Source organism: Mchenga conophoros, linkage group LG3 (genome assembly GCF_057382185.1).
Source record: "Mchenga conophoros isolate Kocher_MC1m ecotype Shallow Benthic linkage group LG3, M_conophoros_male_GT1.1, whole genome shotgun sequence".
Lineage (NCBI taxonomy): Eukaryota > Metazoa > Chordata > Actinopteri > Cichliformes > Cichlidae > Mchenga > Mchenga conophoros.
The window spans coordinates 50,948,082-50,965,351 of record NC_140528.1 but is presented as its reverse complement, the minus strand read 5'-3'; the positions used below and the strand labels follow the sequence as shown (position 1 = coordinate 50,965,351).

The following is a 17,270-nucleotide window of genomic DNA, read 5'->3' as shown; positions in this document are numbered from 1 at the left end:
CTAAGAATAAGAAGAAATACTAGATGTGTGGGTGAAGACAGGCACTCAGAAAGAAAAACAGACTGGGGTGGGGGCGCGAGAACGACACAAGCTTCGAGGTTTTAGTGGCATTCTTCAGGTGTCACCTTACACACTGTAAAACACAGGGAACGGGAGAGAGAGGAGACAGGACAGCAGAGCACCTGTTCCTCGCTGTGCTCCCTCGCTCACACACACATGAATGAGGGTCAACGGAACACCGGCCCACCAATAAGAATACAGTTCTGTGGGGTTGCCATGGTAATGGTGCAGTTAGAGAAAGACATGAGTGGTTTAAAAAAATTAAAAAAAAAAGAGGAAAAAAGGAGAAGGTCGATTTATACTTCAGCTACCACGTTTGAATACCTCACAGTTTTTACTGCACATTTTATATTTAGGCAAACGGGTTACAGCTATGTTATTACAGATTGGCACCTTTTATCCACTTAAATGACTAAAAAAAACAAACAAACAAAAAAAAACATTACCATCACTATTTAAGTTTTATTTGCTCATGATTTACTAGAAGGTTTATTCCTGTGTGGGTACAACCACTTGTTATAAAAGGTTTTGAAGACAGTTTTCATCTAAACCACATGGCTTCAGTCAATCGTAGTGACTACGTAAGATCACGTGAATATAGGCTAAGACACAAGGCCTGGAGACTAGTCTGCAACCTTTGGGCAAAAACTGGTTGTGTGGGAAAAATAAGTATTCCGCATCTAGTTGGGAGCATTGCGGAGGGTTGATGGCAGTTGCTAAAGGCCAAATCACACAGGTCTACAAATGTGTCAGTGACCTCTGACTTATGGGAACCATCTGTCACTGTGGGGTGGGAGGTGGGGGTGGACTTTTTTTTTTACACTACTGCTTGGCTAAATGTTGGCATGTGCTTGCAGACAAATGTGAAAAACTACGGACAACCAGTCTTTTTTTTTTAGTTTTTGGTGCAACATCTTCTTTGCAAGCGATTTCATCCAGCCACAGCCAGAAACCTCCAACAGCCACTGCCAAACAGTCCCTAGTAATCATGTCCAACGTTGACGCCAACTCTTGAGTTAGGTGTCCATAAAGTCACATAAAAACACATCTTACATACAATATAGGTGTGGCTTCCTGGTCTGGAAAATTAGCCAATGAATACCCTGAATGGCCTTGTAATAGCCCCTGTTCAGGGCCGGTGGGGGCAGCATCCCTCCAGTTGACAGTTTGATCAGCACCACACTATGTCCATCTTTTATATACAGTCACTGGAAAAAGGTAGAGTTAATGTTCATTCGAATTAGATCCATTGTTTAATCTCCGTAAAAAACCCACTGGTGAATTCTTACCCTGTTATGACTCCATATCAGCTCTAAATTGTGGTGGTAAGCCATAACCACACAGAAAGGAATTACATTTTGTTTTTTATTTTCTCTGTATGCAAAATTAAAAATGAAGATTACATCAAAACAATCAGCTCCTGCATTGAAACTACTGGCAGAAAATGGCCCTGGTGTACAAACATATTTGCATAAATCCTTGCTAAATTCCCACATCTGACAGCTTTGACAGGCTCACAGGAGAAAGTGTCAGTCTGACTGACTGACAAGAACGTTTGCTCCTCGTTTACACAAGAGAACTTGAAAAATCAGGGGGTTTAAAAACACTTATAGCCAATACAAGGTCTGGCTTCAAACCTAGCACTTTGGATGAACTTTCTTTCTCTCTCTGATAATGATTTCTGTCACTACGTACTAGAGCAAGGCGATATGGCCAAAAATATTTATCACGATATACATTTGAAAATGTGTGATAACGATATAACTGACGATATAATTGACGATATAATTGACACGAGACAAAATACTTACAGAATACAACTCCACAACTTTATTAGTGCAAAAAAACCCAAACAAACCCCCCCAAAAAACCCAAAACATCAATGTATTTTCACTTAAACAAGCAGCTGTTTTTTTAAGTGCATTAAAGTTATATAAAAATTTAACAGTGCAAATGCAAATTCCTTGCTGACAGTTTAACCAAAAGGTATTTCCAGTGGAATTGGCCGACATTTCCTCAGCATAACCATGTATAATATCCACAAAGAGGTTATACACACACACAATACGGTGATATTATGTTGAAGCACAGTACGTATCACTCCGCGAGATTCCTGCCTACGATAGTTGTAATGCTCCGACAATCCATCAAGCGGTGCGGGTTCGTAGCTTAGCAAAGTCGTACTGAAACATTTGACAGATTTTCGAGCACCATGTACCACATGAAATCGTTTCGAGGTCAGTAAACACAACCAGAATTCATACATAAGGAGCACCAGATTATAAGGGGCACTGTCGACTTTCAGAAAAATCAAAGGATTGATTTTAACCCTGGAGAACCAATGGGGCCAGAGCCGACCCCATTGGTTTTCTAGGGAAACCATGGGGTCAAATTTGACCCCATGGGTTCTCCAGGTTTAAGTGTGCCATATTTTCTGAAAAACACGGTAATAACGACGGCCCGCTAGCATGTGCTACCAAAAATAGTGCTTTGTTATGTATCTGATGGACGAAAGCCAAACCAGTTCCACACCACTGAAGTTGCAGCATTTTTACAAACCAATTTTGGTTCATCTGTTTCATTCAATGATCCGCTTTCGCGCTTCTTATTCTCCATCACTGCCACACTTTTTCCACCATGTGCGTATGTAAACAAAGGCACTGCACATGCGTGTTTTACCCGTATTCTATCGCGATATTTCATTTTCTTATTGTTGCCCAACATTATACCTGTATTACCATGAATGGTGTGATATGGCCCAGCCCTACTACGTACTACAGTAAAGAAAAAGCTACAAGAAACAAAACCATCATGACATCAGAGTTTCAATAAAGAAGATACCAGCTCTATATTAAAAGTTAGGCTGAGCAAAAACTGAGAAAGAAACAAACTGAATCTTTTTTTTTTTCCTCTTCCAAGACACTGGATATGAAAGAACTGAACTACATTTTTCAGTAGCTGTGTCAACGTGCCGCAGGGAGACTTTACTGTAACCGGAAGGTCACAGATTCAAGCCTCCGTCCTGCTGATGAGCAGAAGAGTCCAGGAATGCTGCAGCTCGAGGAATGTGTGTGTATGACACGCCGACTCGGCGTGGCCGGACCTGACTGGCTGGAATGTGACCGCATGCGCACACACACACACACACACACACACACACACACACACACACACACAGAGCGTGGGTATGAGGGTGTGTTAAGGTGTGTATAAGCAAAAGGAAGAAAGACTTGGAAGGCAAACAGAAAAGACCAACTAACAAATTATATGTTAGATGTTCCGTTTTGTAGGTTTGTGTACCTGTGGTAGAAATGCACCGTATTGAACGAACTAGACCAGATGATGTCATTGATGTTGGTGAAATTAAAATATACCGAGTGCATTTCTTAGGAAGGCACGAGTAGCATCCTCCAGGTCTGAAAAATGAAACCTGGAGATACAAAAAAGTGCAGTACCTCTAATGTCCACTTGAGGCCCACTCCAAAAGTAAGCCAACTCTAATAGAGTCCTGTGTTAAAAATGTCCACAGTCTAGTAAAAATGGACTTTAGCCATCATGCTAAAAAGTTACCAGCTTAACATAATGGGCATGGCGGCTTTGATTGGCAGCTGTCCCAGCACTGCTGCTAGCTGTCAGCGAGGCTTCCCCTGCTTTCAAGTGCCTGAACTGGACACGTTTGTGATGTTGGTGCCTGCTGGAGTGAAATGATCTAAAAATAAATAAAAAAAATAATTTTTTTTTTTTTTTTACAATACATATTTTTTTAGTCTACACTGATTAGCAGCTGTCTAACTAACCTGTTGGTGGATAAAGTGCTATTTAACCCTCTTGAACATATGTGTTAATTTCTGGCTAAAAACCCCCTACAGCAACGTTTTGACAACCAAATTTATTCATTTATTTAGTTTTAGTCTGAAACCAATAAGCTGCATTGTATAAAAGAAGCACCCATCCATCATTTATAGACAGAAGAAAGCTGACTCTCTGCCAGTTCTGTGCTTTGAAGTGGCTTCCTTTCTCACTTTGTGATGGACAACACAGACTATTCACTGGAAAGTACCATTATGACGCATTCTCAGATAGGATGAATCATTCAGTCGGCTCAAGGTTGCATCTGAAGCGCTCGGTAGACGTCTCTCCTTGTACCAACAACTATTTTGTTCTGTGACGTCTACATCATGACAGAAAAATGGAAATTTCCTACATTTTGGCCCAGACATTAAAACGCGGCCTCCTCTAACAGTAATACGATTTGGTTCATCCCTCCTGAAACTCACACAAGAGACACCACGTTTCAGACCCTGTACGAGCAAAGGAAAGGAAAAGTGTGTGTTCGCATACCAGACATGCCGTTGCAGATCTAATGTGCCTCCACTCATGCCAGTCATCTGACCCTAGTGAGGTCAGTGTGTCTGTCATGTGTCTTTCACAGACATTTTGAGTGAATAAGAAACAGACCGAGTGTGTGTCAACAAGGTCACACTAAATCGGTTTAAAAACTAAGATAAAACCTCTTCACTGAGCATTAAAGTGTATTAATATAATTCCAGTACGTGTGTGTGTGTGTGTGTGTGTGTGTGTGTGTGTGTGTGTGTGTGTGTGTGTGTGTGTGTAATCCTGTATACGTGTAGTAGTCTAGAAAAAAAAATGCTCTTAGATTACAGATCAGTGCCCTAGTTTTTCTGCCTGCTCCCTTACAAACACAAACATTTGTACATTGTGGGGACCCTCGCTGATATGGCCACTAACCATCACGCCTAAAAGCCTCGACTCAATTTTAAATTCAACCAAACCCACAGCATCTTTTAAGAAGTCAAATAGGCCCTTACAAAGACAGTCATGCATCGCCCATCAGCAAACTTGACTTAAAAGGAGAGAAAAAAAAAAAAAAAGGAACTGCTTTCACGTGTTTTGAACCGAATAAAAACCTAAATGTGCCCCCTAGAGGCCACAGAGAGAAATGCAAAACCAAACCATCAGTTGATCTTCGGGTGTCCCATCATCACACTAACAACTATACACTGTACTGGTTCTGCACCAGTATGACAGTGCATGTGTGTGTGTGCGTTAAGCCATCAGTTCCCATGGGACCAGACTTCATATCCCATGATCCCGCAGTTGTGAGAAGAATCTGAGGAATGTTGACTGCTGCACATTCCCACCCACACCTCCCTCTCGGCGTGTGCGTGCTGTGTGCCTATCTTTGTGATGACTAATTTAGTTTGAGTCCTTGGGATTGAGGACATCATTATCAGCTACGAGCATGATGGGATATCTGATGTTCTCACTGCTGCTAGACAGCACGTTTTTTCATTTTTGTATTCGAAACTAATTCATGACATGTGAGATTAAAACATGTGACTCAGGACAGGTTGACTTGATCAGCCTGAAGCTTTTGGCTGATGGCATATAAAAGGTGCTTGAAGCTACTGTGAGGTCACAGGCGGGTTTGTGGACTCTTGATTTGAACATTTTGGCAATCGAGATCAATTTTTAAAAATAAACTCATATTCTACTACTTTATAAATCACAAATATAAGCCACAGACTGAGATGCTTTACCATCTGCAGTATCGTCACTATTACAAACATGATCATAATTTACAACTCCGACTCCGACTCTTGACTTGGAGCCGAAACTCATCAGGAAAACATCACCAAGGTTGTGCATCCAAAGCTTCTTTCAACCATTATCTTTAGGGGTCGCCAAAGCAACCCACCTCACCCTATCCCAGCATCCTCCTGTGTCACACCAACCCTCTGCGTGTCATAATTCACTGCATGCATCCATCTTCTCTCTGGTCTTACACTTGGAAGTTCCATCGCGTTTTTGTTGTGTATCCAAATCATAGACCATAGCTAGTCTCGCTACCATCGTGTAAGCCTTCCCTTTCGCTCTCGCTGCGATCTTTCTCTCACAAATCACCCTGAAACCTGTCTCCATCATGCCTGCACTCTCCTCTTCACCTCTCTTTTGCACCAAATGCTATTGGATCGTTGACATCAGCTATTTCCCTGTTGTTCCCACATGTATTCTGTCTTGCTTCTACTCACTCTCCTTACCCTTCACTCCAGAGTTTACCTCGACCTCTAGGCTCAATTCGAAATGTCATCTGCCAACATCATAGTCCACGAAGACTCCTGTCTGATCTCATCTGTCACTCCTGCCGCACACCTCACCCCAGCCCCTGGCACCACACTTTCTCTGCCTGTTCTTCATGCAGCACTACAGTTCATCTGCTCTCTCTGACTCCACAAAGACACAGAAACTCCTTCTGACATTCTCATATATCAGCATGATGCCATAATGCTGCTCACAGATCATTATGGCATCATGCTGAGATTTGATTTAGTACGTACTTAATCTAGTATGTGCAAACAATCCCCGTAAGTCGAAAGCTCCACCTTCACACCGCTCTGAAAAGTTTCAGAAACTGTTTTTCTACTTCTCATTTACATAGTGTAAATAAAATGTGTATATGTGTAAACTTACACACACAAAGGGCATTTCAAACCCTTTGTGTATACACACACACACACACACACACACACACACACCTCTGCATCGGTGTTTCACTCACTACACATCTCTATCAGGTGTATTTCATTCACTCACATAAAGTGTGCACTGGCGCCACCTGCTGGATAATTGCAGAAGAAGCAGGAACTCATAAGTATAAAAATATATTGGCAGCAGTAGAAGAAACACTTTTATAGTTTAAAAGTATAAATATACCAATCAGTAAATGGACTTCAAGAGAAAATAAAGATCCTACTGATTTATTCTGTTTGAATGAGACCATCCTCCACTGCTGTGGACCTACTGTGAACACAGTGTAATTACACATGATGTAACAGAACAGACAGAGCTCATTAAAGCGCCTCTCACATTTTAGGATATTTCACCATATTGGATTATACAAAAGCTGCAAGGTACAAATCGTAAGCAAATTGGGATATTTATCCATATATGCAAACTGTATGAACACTGACCTTTAGCCAATTACAGCAGCAGAATATGATGGGGCATCAAGGCATCTTCAAAAACACTTTAAATATCTGAATGAGGTTTTATACTGGACGACTGTTAAAATAGTTGAAATTTTTAAAATGTCGTTCTTTATCCCAACGTGTTCATGAATAATCCTTAAAGTGTTGTCTCTTTTTACAAATGTGTCAGGCTTTTCAATCATTTGTCAGAGTTTCTAAATTCTCCAGCTCTTTGTTTCCCCGAAGATCTAAAACTGAGGTGGTGAGTATTAGACTGACCCACAGAGGAGCCACTTTATGGGCAAACCTCCAGTCTCAAATAATGAGAATGATCCTTTAATCCAAATACTGAAAATATACATGATTAAGTTCTTCTTTGTATTCCCTTACCCCTGACTCCTAACCATTCACTGCCTCTCCCTGATCCTGGTTCTGTTGGAGGTTTCTTCCTGTTAAAAGGCAGTTCTTCCTTCCCACTCTCACCACGTGCTTCTCATTGGGCAGGGGTGACCAAACATTATACTAAGAGCACCACTGGAAAATCACTCAGGGGTCCTTTTTTAAGCATAAGAATTATACTACTATGCTGCCACCATGAGATAAAAACAGAAATTACACACAATAGGGTGAATTACACTTTATTAAGCACGGTGGCACAGTGGTTAGCACTGTTGCCGCACAGCAAGAAGGTCCTGAGTTCAATTCCACCATCAGCCCCTTTTCTGTGTGGAGTTGGTGTGGGTTCTCCCTGGATTCGCCGGCTTCCTCCCACAGTCCAAACACATGCAGTTAGTGGGGATAGTTAATTGATTAATCTAAATTGCCCATAGGTGTGAATGTAAGTGCGAATGGTTGCCCTGCGACCGACTTGCAGCCTGTCCAGGGTGTACCTCGCCGCTCGCCCTATGACAGCTGGGATTGGCTCCAGCGTCCCCCGCGAAGGAGAAGCAGAAGCTGATCGATGGATGGATGGCTAATTATATTTATGGTGGCGAGCAATACACAATATATTTTGAATTAGGAACGACAGGTCATATAAAATCTGACCTAGAGTGATGATTGGCCACCCAGCTGGACTTTGGACAAGCCTGTCAAAGAGGGAATCTGAGTGTTTGGGTCCTCTTGCTAACAGTAGGGCAGGTGTGTCAAAATAAATCCCGCACATCACCTTTCTAGCGCGCATGACACACAAGTGCTTAATCAAACAGAAGCCTGAAAATGATCAAGTTTACTAAGATAAAAAAAATACGGTGGGTCCTACCTTAAGTTGCAGATGAGCCTCAGGTGACGCCAGCTCCCCTTCCTCCTCTCTCTCCTCAGCATTTGCCGCCTCCTCCTCCTCATTTTCTTCTTCTGCCGCCTCCTCCTCCTCTCCTTCCATCTCTCCATCCTCCTTCCCCTCCCCTCCACTCTCTGCCTGTCCATTATCCTCATTGGTTGGTTCAAACTGGGTGGTGCCAAAGGGCTCTGAAGGACAGGACTCATCCTCAACAGTTAGGATGGCGACTCTGACCTCCTCTTCATCCTCGCCCCCCCTTCCTTGATGAGGGGAGGAGATGAAGGGAAAAGAGGTGAAAGAGGAAGAGGCAGAGATTGGGGTGTGTCCATTAATCAGCTGACTTTGAGCTTCATCTCTGGGAGAAGCCTTCATCAATTCTGTTTCCTTTCCCTCATCTTCCTCCTCCATCTTTATCCCCGATTTAGGTTTAAGAGAACCATCCCTCTGTTCCCCTCTTTCTCTCGCCTGCTCATGTATCGTCTCCTCCTCTCCCTCCTCTCTCCTTTCTCGATGTCGTCCCTCCATCGATCGTCTACTCTTTCTTCTTAACCAGCACAGGAATGTAGAAGCATCCTGAAAAGATAACAGGGATCAAAACATCAACATCATCATCAACAAAAACCGCAGCACAAACCTCCACTGAGGCAGCTCACTGTCTGGGCAGGATTTACTTTGAAGGGAATATTGTCATTATCTATTTATTCATTTAAGTTTTTTTCCTTTTTAAACTATAAGAAGTTTGCACTTGTTCGTACTGCCCCACAAAGTGCAGGCTTTTAAAATCTAGCCTGTTTAAACCCATTTTAATGCACTTTTAGCTGTTTATGGCATTCTTATCGCATTGACTTTCAATCTATTGACCTTAAAGGAAAGATCAGAGGTCAAATGTAACAATACTTTATGTCTTTATATCGCACTTGCTATACATTGACCATACATACCAGACTACATAAGAATATTAGTTTTTAAGTTGTAAGCTTATTCTGTCCATTTTTCCATGAATAAAACATTAATGTAAGGTCACACAGACAGAGTGGGAACGTATTTGGTTCTTTTAAATATCTTCTTAGAACATAAAAAACTGGAATGTGTGTAAAAATTGGATTATAGTTCTGCTTTTGCAGTATTTTTATGCTGCCAAAGTATAAATATCTGAGAACAAATGGGATTCAGTGTGTGCCCAATGGGAAAAAATAAAGCAGGAGGTTTTTATTTCATCAACCTATGCCAATTATTGTGTCTCATAAGCTAAAGACAAAGTATTTTAATGAATGACAAACAGCAGGTTTATTTATCTTCAAAACACAAAAGCATAAAAAAAACAAATTTTTTTTTCAGTGGTTTCATATTGAAATTAGCTCATGGTCACATGTTTAAACAACACTTCAGTTTTGGTTTCCTTTCCTTCAGAATTCAGAACATTTGTCCATGTCTTATGTATTGATCACTTTAATAATAGTAATATCACTTTGTAACTTAGTTATATGAGTGCAGAATAGCATCACAAATTATGCTCTATCACACATACACTTTCCCAAAGGGACCATTGTATGGAGGTCAGAGACATCCAAGCGCTGCATGTCAGGAATTATTATTATTTTCACCATCATCATCATCATCTTGGAAAGAAGGGAGGCAACGGCTAAGTGAAAAACATAGTTGTAATTCTCTCGGAAGGGAAGGTTTTAAGGATGAGCTGAACTGAAGGTTCAGGCTCACATGATGTGTTGTGTTTTTGTCTGTGTATGTGGATAAAAGAGGTCAGAGCGGCGGCCCATCTTTAGAGACCACTTTGGCGTTTGACTAGAGATTTCACCATATTGCAATATGTAATTGAACCCACGTCAAAAAGCTGCTAAGCAGGTGTTTGCAGTTTATTTTAAAACTCTCATGACAGATGTTTTTGTGATTGAGCCCCAGTGACCCAATCCTCTTACGTACATCCATGGCCAAAAACACAAATGAAAATAAAACACACGAGTAACCAATCATTAAAAACGTATGAACATCCATTCCTAAATACAGAAAAGTCCATGGAAGCACCAAAGTTCATCTCCTCTCTTTAGATCCTCAAAGAAAGAGAAATTCCTCCAGACCTTCTCTTTGCTTCATGAACACTCGAAGCAAACACTCATTTAATTTTTCCACCAAACAAACTTAAATCATGCACCTTATATAACATTTGGTTTTAAAATATTTTTTTTCTTCAAACGGAACAAAAAAACCAAACAAACACTTTTTTGACAAATTAAAAGCTCACTATAAGAATCTTTCTATTAAACAGTGAGAGTTTTCCTCTGCCATCCTCACCTCGAAATGTCTCAAATCTGGAAAGTTATAAACCCTTCTTTGTTGAAAGCCCGCCACTAACATGAGATCTTGTTTTTCTCTAATCAGTGCCTCTAAAGTATGACGGGTGATCTATGCAGAGAAGAAACACCACAAAAGTGAGCTCTCAGCAGGAATAGAGACCAAAGAAACTAAAAACTAAAATGAACACTTTAACCTGTCCCCAACTTGATGACTTCTTTTTATTTCAATTTGACAAACTCTGCAGTGGCTCCGTAATTAGAAACACAAAGTCCAGCATGGAGCGGCTGAGTGAATGTGGTCTGGACTCTGTGGAGGAGAGTCACTAAAGCTGCTAACATGGTGTTTTTCTCCAGGACAGGCCTCGGTGTGAAAGTCTTCCTGCACTGAGGGCAGCTGTGGATTCCCTTCCTGTCCTCTTCATCAAAGTGGGTTTTAATACAGTTCCTGCAGTAGCTGTGTCCACAGGGAATAGTCACCGGATCCTTCAGTAGATCCAAACAGATGGAACAGTTTAATTCTTTTCTATACAATCAGAGCAGATTTATAAATGTTGAATTCAGTTTTTGTGTGATAAATTTTCAGTTACCAGTGTTTCGCTTTAGTAAAATTACCATGAGATCGCTTTCTACTTGTTAGAGATGCTGTTTTCTGCACTTTTTCCCTTTTAAGGCATAAACATTTTATCCCTTGTGGCCCATTTGGGTAGTGCTTTACTACATGTGAACGCTCTTAAGGAGTGGTATTAGATTGATGCACCTCCTTAGCAGATTTGTTTTAGAGGAATTTGCAGCCAGCTATTTTACCCTTTAATCTTTATTTATCTTCTAATATATCTCCTGTTCTTGATTGCATAAGCCACACCAAATCACCGTACCACATTCTCCTACACTATGCCATAACTATGTACCATCCATCTAAATGTAAATAAACTCCAGTCTTACAATTTACTCCTGGATTTCAGCCTCTCCTTCTGACTGAGGATAACTATTGTAGCAAAATCCAGCACTGAACTGAATAACAGCATTCTGTACAAGAAGAGTTGTGTAAGAGCCAATTAGCACATGTGCAGAGCTACAGAAATCACCTGAAAACCTATGGAGAGAACTAAAGGTCAGAGTTCACAGAAGGGGCCCACAGAACCTTTGAAGTCTGTGTGGAAGGGCCAAAATCACACCAGCTGTATATAGTAACTATTTTTAGAAAATATGCGGACAGAGTGGAACTACAGAGTTTCAGGTAAAAGAGGGAGGAGTTATCAGGGTTTCAATTTTGAGCCATCTTTTAATATAGAAGAGCGCATTTAAAACACCAGTGAACACAATTCTTAGGCTGTAAATGTTAATTTCAAAGTAATGAACAAAATAGAAGTTAAATCACTATATTTACAATATTAAAAGGTCATTATGCAAAAGACAGGTTAAATAAATCAACACAGTAAATAAAGATTCAGTTAAACTCTATAGTGTAGTATGGTGTAATATGGTGTAAGGTAAAGATCGTACAATAATACAGAGAAAATAGAAATCCTCAACAATTAGATGACCTCCTATGAGCAAGCACTTTGACAGCAGTGGGATGGAAAAAAATCCCTTTTACCAGGAAGAAACCTCCAGCAGCAGCAGGCTCAGGGAGGGGCGGACATCTGTAGCAACTGGTTGGGGTGAGGGGAGGAAGACAGGGCAAAGACACGCAGTGGAAGAGAGCCAGAGATTAATAACTAATGATTAAATGCAGAGAGGTGTAAAAGACGTGTTAAAACAGGTGATTGAAAAAGAAACAGTGCATCATAGAAGCCCCAGCTTCAGGCCTTCACAACTAAGGGAGGATTCAGGGTTACACAATCCAGCCCTAGCTGTATGCTATGCCATATCTTCCTGCACTGAGGGCAGCTGTGGATTCCCTTCCTGTCCTCTTCATCCCAGAAACTTTTAATACAGTTCCTGCAGTAGCTGTGTCCACAGGCTGTAGTCACCGGATCCTTCAGTAGATCCAAACAGATGGAACAAGAGAAGGTTTCTCGGTCGAGCTGAACTTTCTGTGCCATTTCTCCTCTCAGTGTCAGTGACTGTGTGAGTTTCTCTGGGATCCAATGGAAAATATTTGTGATATGTGTACAGACTGGAGCTGCTATGTTTCAAGTAAAAGTGGGAGTTTTGTTAAAGGAGTGGTTTGAAGCATACACTGCATATTTAACCCTTGTTATACAAGAGAGCACCTTTAAAATGCTGGTCAGCACATTATGTACAGTATGAAAATTCTAATGAAATATGAGTGAAATCAGTCACATGTGCTTGTAACAACTGACATTTAATGGCACCAATCACAACAATCGCCCCCACAACAACACCCAAAGCCAAAATACACTGATTACTGTAGCTAAAGAAGATATTTAAAACTTTTAAACAACTTCTGCAACGAATCCAACCACTAAAACTACACCAACACTTGTGACAAAAGAATGTCTTACATGAAGCACCTCCTACAAACAACAGCAGCTCCAGCGATCAGACAAACCAACATCAAGCATCAAGTCAATCTGGCTTCTGCAACTAAAATGACCACTACAACTTACAACAGCATCCAAAACATGGCAACCATCTGCAACGAAGAAGAACATCAAAACAATTAAGCAAAGCAAATCTTTAACCTCACAACTTCTGAGCCAATTAGTGAACCTACAGCACCAATTACAAAGCACATGGCACTCTGCAATCTATTTGTGTAATTTCACCAACACCAGCAATCAAATTCAGATCCTACAACAAAATCCCAGAATTATTCAAGACCTTTTCTGCTAAACACCAGAAACAAATTTCTTTCCATGTTGCACAAACACTTATTCGAACATCTATAAGTAAATATAATTTAAGATTTAAAGCATTTAATCCCAAATAAAGTCAAAGATAGAGTGTTGTGATGCACGCTCAATCGTCCAGCTGTCCATCTGGACGTAGCATTTCATCACTCATCCAAGTGACTTCTTCAGTCTCTGCTGACTCCAGGTTTCCGAACATTACCGTTCATACTTGTATAATGAGACTCAAATCCTGCCTGCAACAAGTGTGTGTTTTGATAACTACCCATATGATGTCGTACTTCAAACTGCCCGCAGCTAAAAAATATCGGGTATCTCTATAGTTAACATCGATATCTCCGTCACTTTTACAACCACCCTGTTTAGCCACTAAAAAAAATCAATACGACTATGTTAAAAGCTTTAAACCGAGACGGACTTACGTTTTGAGCTTTCCTCTCGCTCTTCGGACTTTAAAATTTAAAAACCGGCATTTTCTTCTTTGTTTATTCTTCACAGCAGCTTCAGCGTTTCCGCTCCAAACAAACACCTCGGCTCTGAAGATGTCTCCAGAGCGTTGAAATTACACACTTTCCGCTTCAACAAAACCTCAAACCTCAGAAAAACTAAACTTTATCCCGTTCTCCTGTCTCCCTTTTACGCATGAAGCTTTGTTTGGCGCGGTTTGATGACGTCAGGCGCCTGAATTACATAACGCTCCGCCATTGTCCAATCAAACGCCTCACAGCTTCCTCTGTGTGCTGACGTCTCGTTGTGAAAATCTGTTGTTTAGTTTACTGTGGAAAAACTAAATATCTGCAAACCTGCAGCTCTCAACCATTATAATAATGGTGGCATAACTTTTTAAAAATTACATTTAGTTATCTAATAATACACTAATACTAAATACTCTTATACCAAAGCCTGTTTATTTCAACCCACAAATGCATTTTCCTCACAGATGTGGCTCCATTTAAGGTTTCACAGAGGTGTACACAATGGTGTGAGGTTCATTGCCAAGAAGCACTGTTACAAAAAATAAATGACCAAACACAAATGTCCTGATTTTATAATATATATGAGACTGATATCAGGACCAGAGCAGATGGACTAGACGCCAAGCAACTTTGATGGGGTGAAATTAGACTGAGCTCACTTTATTTCATTACAAAAAAATGAAGAAAAACAGAGAGGAAGATTAATGCTTCCACCTTTACAGCCTGCACAACAAATTCAAGCATAAAGAACCTGTCTGAAACCACAACATGAACCTGTAATAACTGTACATGCAAAGTACACTCACTGCAAATTTGTTTTGCATGTCTCAAGTGAGAATTGGGATAACACATTTTTTTGTTTAGTTTTTTAACATACAGATTTAAATATTTGCTCCACGTCTGACAATGTTCATGTAAAGTTTCCTTCAGATTGGCCCACCATAATTGGTTGATTTGAGATTTACCTATTATATACATATATCCAAAGATGAAGGGTAAGGACCTTGTGTAATACAGCTAGCACCCCCATAGCAAATTGTAACATGTATATGGTAGGAAGCGAGGGCTGGGAGACTCTGTGATACAACTTGTACCACTAATCTTAACCTGATTTACAAAGAGGACCTTTCAAGTTAGCATATTTAAGAATATTCTATATTACAGCCTGCAAATCTAAATTTACACTGATGTTCTTCATTCTTGTATGTGACTGCATCTCCCCTCTCTCTCCACTCCACCTCCCAGTAACAACGTCCAGTCAGAATCTCTCCACACAGAACCTGCCAACATAAAGCAGCGGAGGACGGTGATTTCATTATTACTGTGTATGTGAAAGATTAGCTGCCAAACAGAACAACTTACAACAAATGAAAACTAGTCAGCATAGTGACAAAATCACCGAACATCTGTGAGCTCTACGGGTGACCACGTGTGGCTCGTTGGTCTAGGGGTATGATTCTCGCTTTGGGTGCGAGAGGTCCCGGGTTCAAATCCCGGACGAGCCCGAATTGCTTTCGGATGCTTTATTTATGTCATAGTTATGGATGAAAATGTCTAATTTCAACTGAGGAATCCTTTAACATTTATATCATATTTAAGTTAAGCTTTTGCAAAGTTAACTTGTATAACTCAAACATTAATTAATTAACATAAATGATGTACTCAAAAAAACTCATTCAGTCATTAATTGACTAATAAGACATTCATTGGTGTGTCAGAAAGAAGATAAAGAGGTCATGATACACTTTAACTATACAACAAAAGTTCAAACTGTTCTGATAATGCGAGGACGTTGCTGTGACTTATACAGTGTCTGCTTATTTTTATCTCTTCTCTAAAAAGCATCAATAATATTAGCTTAAACCCCTTGAAATTATTAGCTAACTTTAACCTTCTGATCCACTAGTCTGCTGGTATATCGCGAGTCGCCAGCTGAGAAGCTGATGAACTTTATTATTTTTATTTTATTTTTTTAACGATTTTTGTTCCTATTCTGATCTAATTGGGCTTCAGTGTTTCGGTACAGCTGCAGATCCAGGTGACAGCAAATCAAAATGATGTCACCTGTGAGTGTCCAGCTATTGTTATACACCGATATGGATCAGTTCATGTTGTTTTTTTCCCCCACTGTAACATTTAACAAGGACTGAGAGAGGAGGACAGAGAGGGAGAGAGCAAAGAGAAACAGGTAAGAGTGGACATGTGGTCAAATTCACCTCAAATGATAAAGCTGTAGATTCTGTTAACCCACATTCAGTGATGATGATTTGACATAACTAAGCCGTGTGTTGTCCTGTTAACAATCACAAATCCCAAACTGCTCTTCTAATAATTATTATGAGATTATATTTTTGTCATTTACCAGCAAATACAATTCTAGTTTAGTGAAGAGGATGAAGAGAGAGAGGTTGTACAAGAACAGGAAGAACGAGGAGAAGATAGTGAAGTTAGCTGGAAAACTACAATTATTATTCACAAAGTAATTTTTCATGTTGGCCTCTTGTACAGGTTGGTGGAGTGGCAGGGTGATGCTACTTTAAGTGTTTGACGATTTGACGGATATAACGAGACCCAAGGGAAGCGAAACTCAATACATTCACGTAGGACACAGGCCTTCAAAGTAAAACAGGAAATGTAACATAGATGCAGACTTGACAAGGGGAGACAGAGCAACTAAGAAACACAGAACAATAACAAGGAGACACAGAGGGCGGCTACTAAAAAATACTGAAGAGAATACAAGAAAGCCGAACTAAGACACTAGACTACTGGGGCAACAAAGAGAACTAAGATCGTAATACAAAAACTCAGAGACACAAGGAACTCAAAACACTGGGTCACCGACCCAGGACCGTGACACTGCCCGCCTCTGTCATCTTATCCTTTTTGACACAACGTGAGAAGGGTTGACTACATTTGCAAACAGTATTGTAAATAACCCTAAATACTTTTATTTAGTTCCTTGCACTTCATTTTGGCACTTATCGCTGTTTCCTATCACCAGCTTTGTGTTTGAGTTTAGAAGCTTTTATTTTGCAGGGACGATTTCCCGTGAAACACTGTCGGCGTAGTTTTAGCATCAGTCCCTTGGAGATTTCTTTTGTCATTAGCAGCCCCCTTGATAGAGGCACATGGTAGTTTCATGACGTAGATAAGGACATGTTTATATGTTTTGTGTGACAGAGGCTACATTTGTTAAATTTTATGTTGAATCCTATTTTATGATGTAAGGTTTATGATTGTTAAGAGTGTAGATTTTTAACTTACACGCTGTTTCTGTGTATAAATCCCCAGCTCCTATGGTGAGGTTAATGGTTTACTGCCATTAAGTCTTCAAA

The 17,270-nt window shown here is 40.3% G+C and overlaps 1 protein-coding gene and 1 non-coding gene across 2 annotated transcripts in view; one reads left to right on the top strand and one right to left on the bottom strand.

Moving 5' to 3' along the window:
* LOC146579282 (F-box/WD repeat-containing protein 7-like) overlaps positions 1-14,110 on the bottom strand; it is a 45,812-nt gene extending 31,702 nt beyond the window's left edge. The window contains exons 1-2 of the mRNA XM_085263110.1: positions 13,879-14,110; positions 8,311-8,901 (exon numbers count right to left, since the gene is read on the bottom strand). Coding sequence (XP_085119236.1) covers positions 8,311-8,853 — 543 coding nt within the window. The 5' untranslated portion in view covers positions 8,854-8,901; positions 13,879-14,110. The remainder of the gene's footprint in view (positions 1-8,310; positions 8,902-13,878) is intronic.
* Positions 14,111-15,365: 1,255 nt separating this feature from the next.
* Positions 15,366-15,437, top strand: trnap-ugg (transfer RNA proline (anticodon UGG)). The gene has a single exon. It is a non-coding gene; the product is annotated as a tRNA-Pro (tRNA).
* Positions 15,438-17,270: the final 1,833 nt, after the last annotated feature.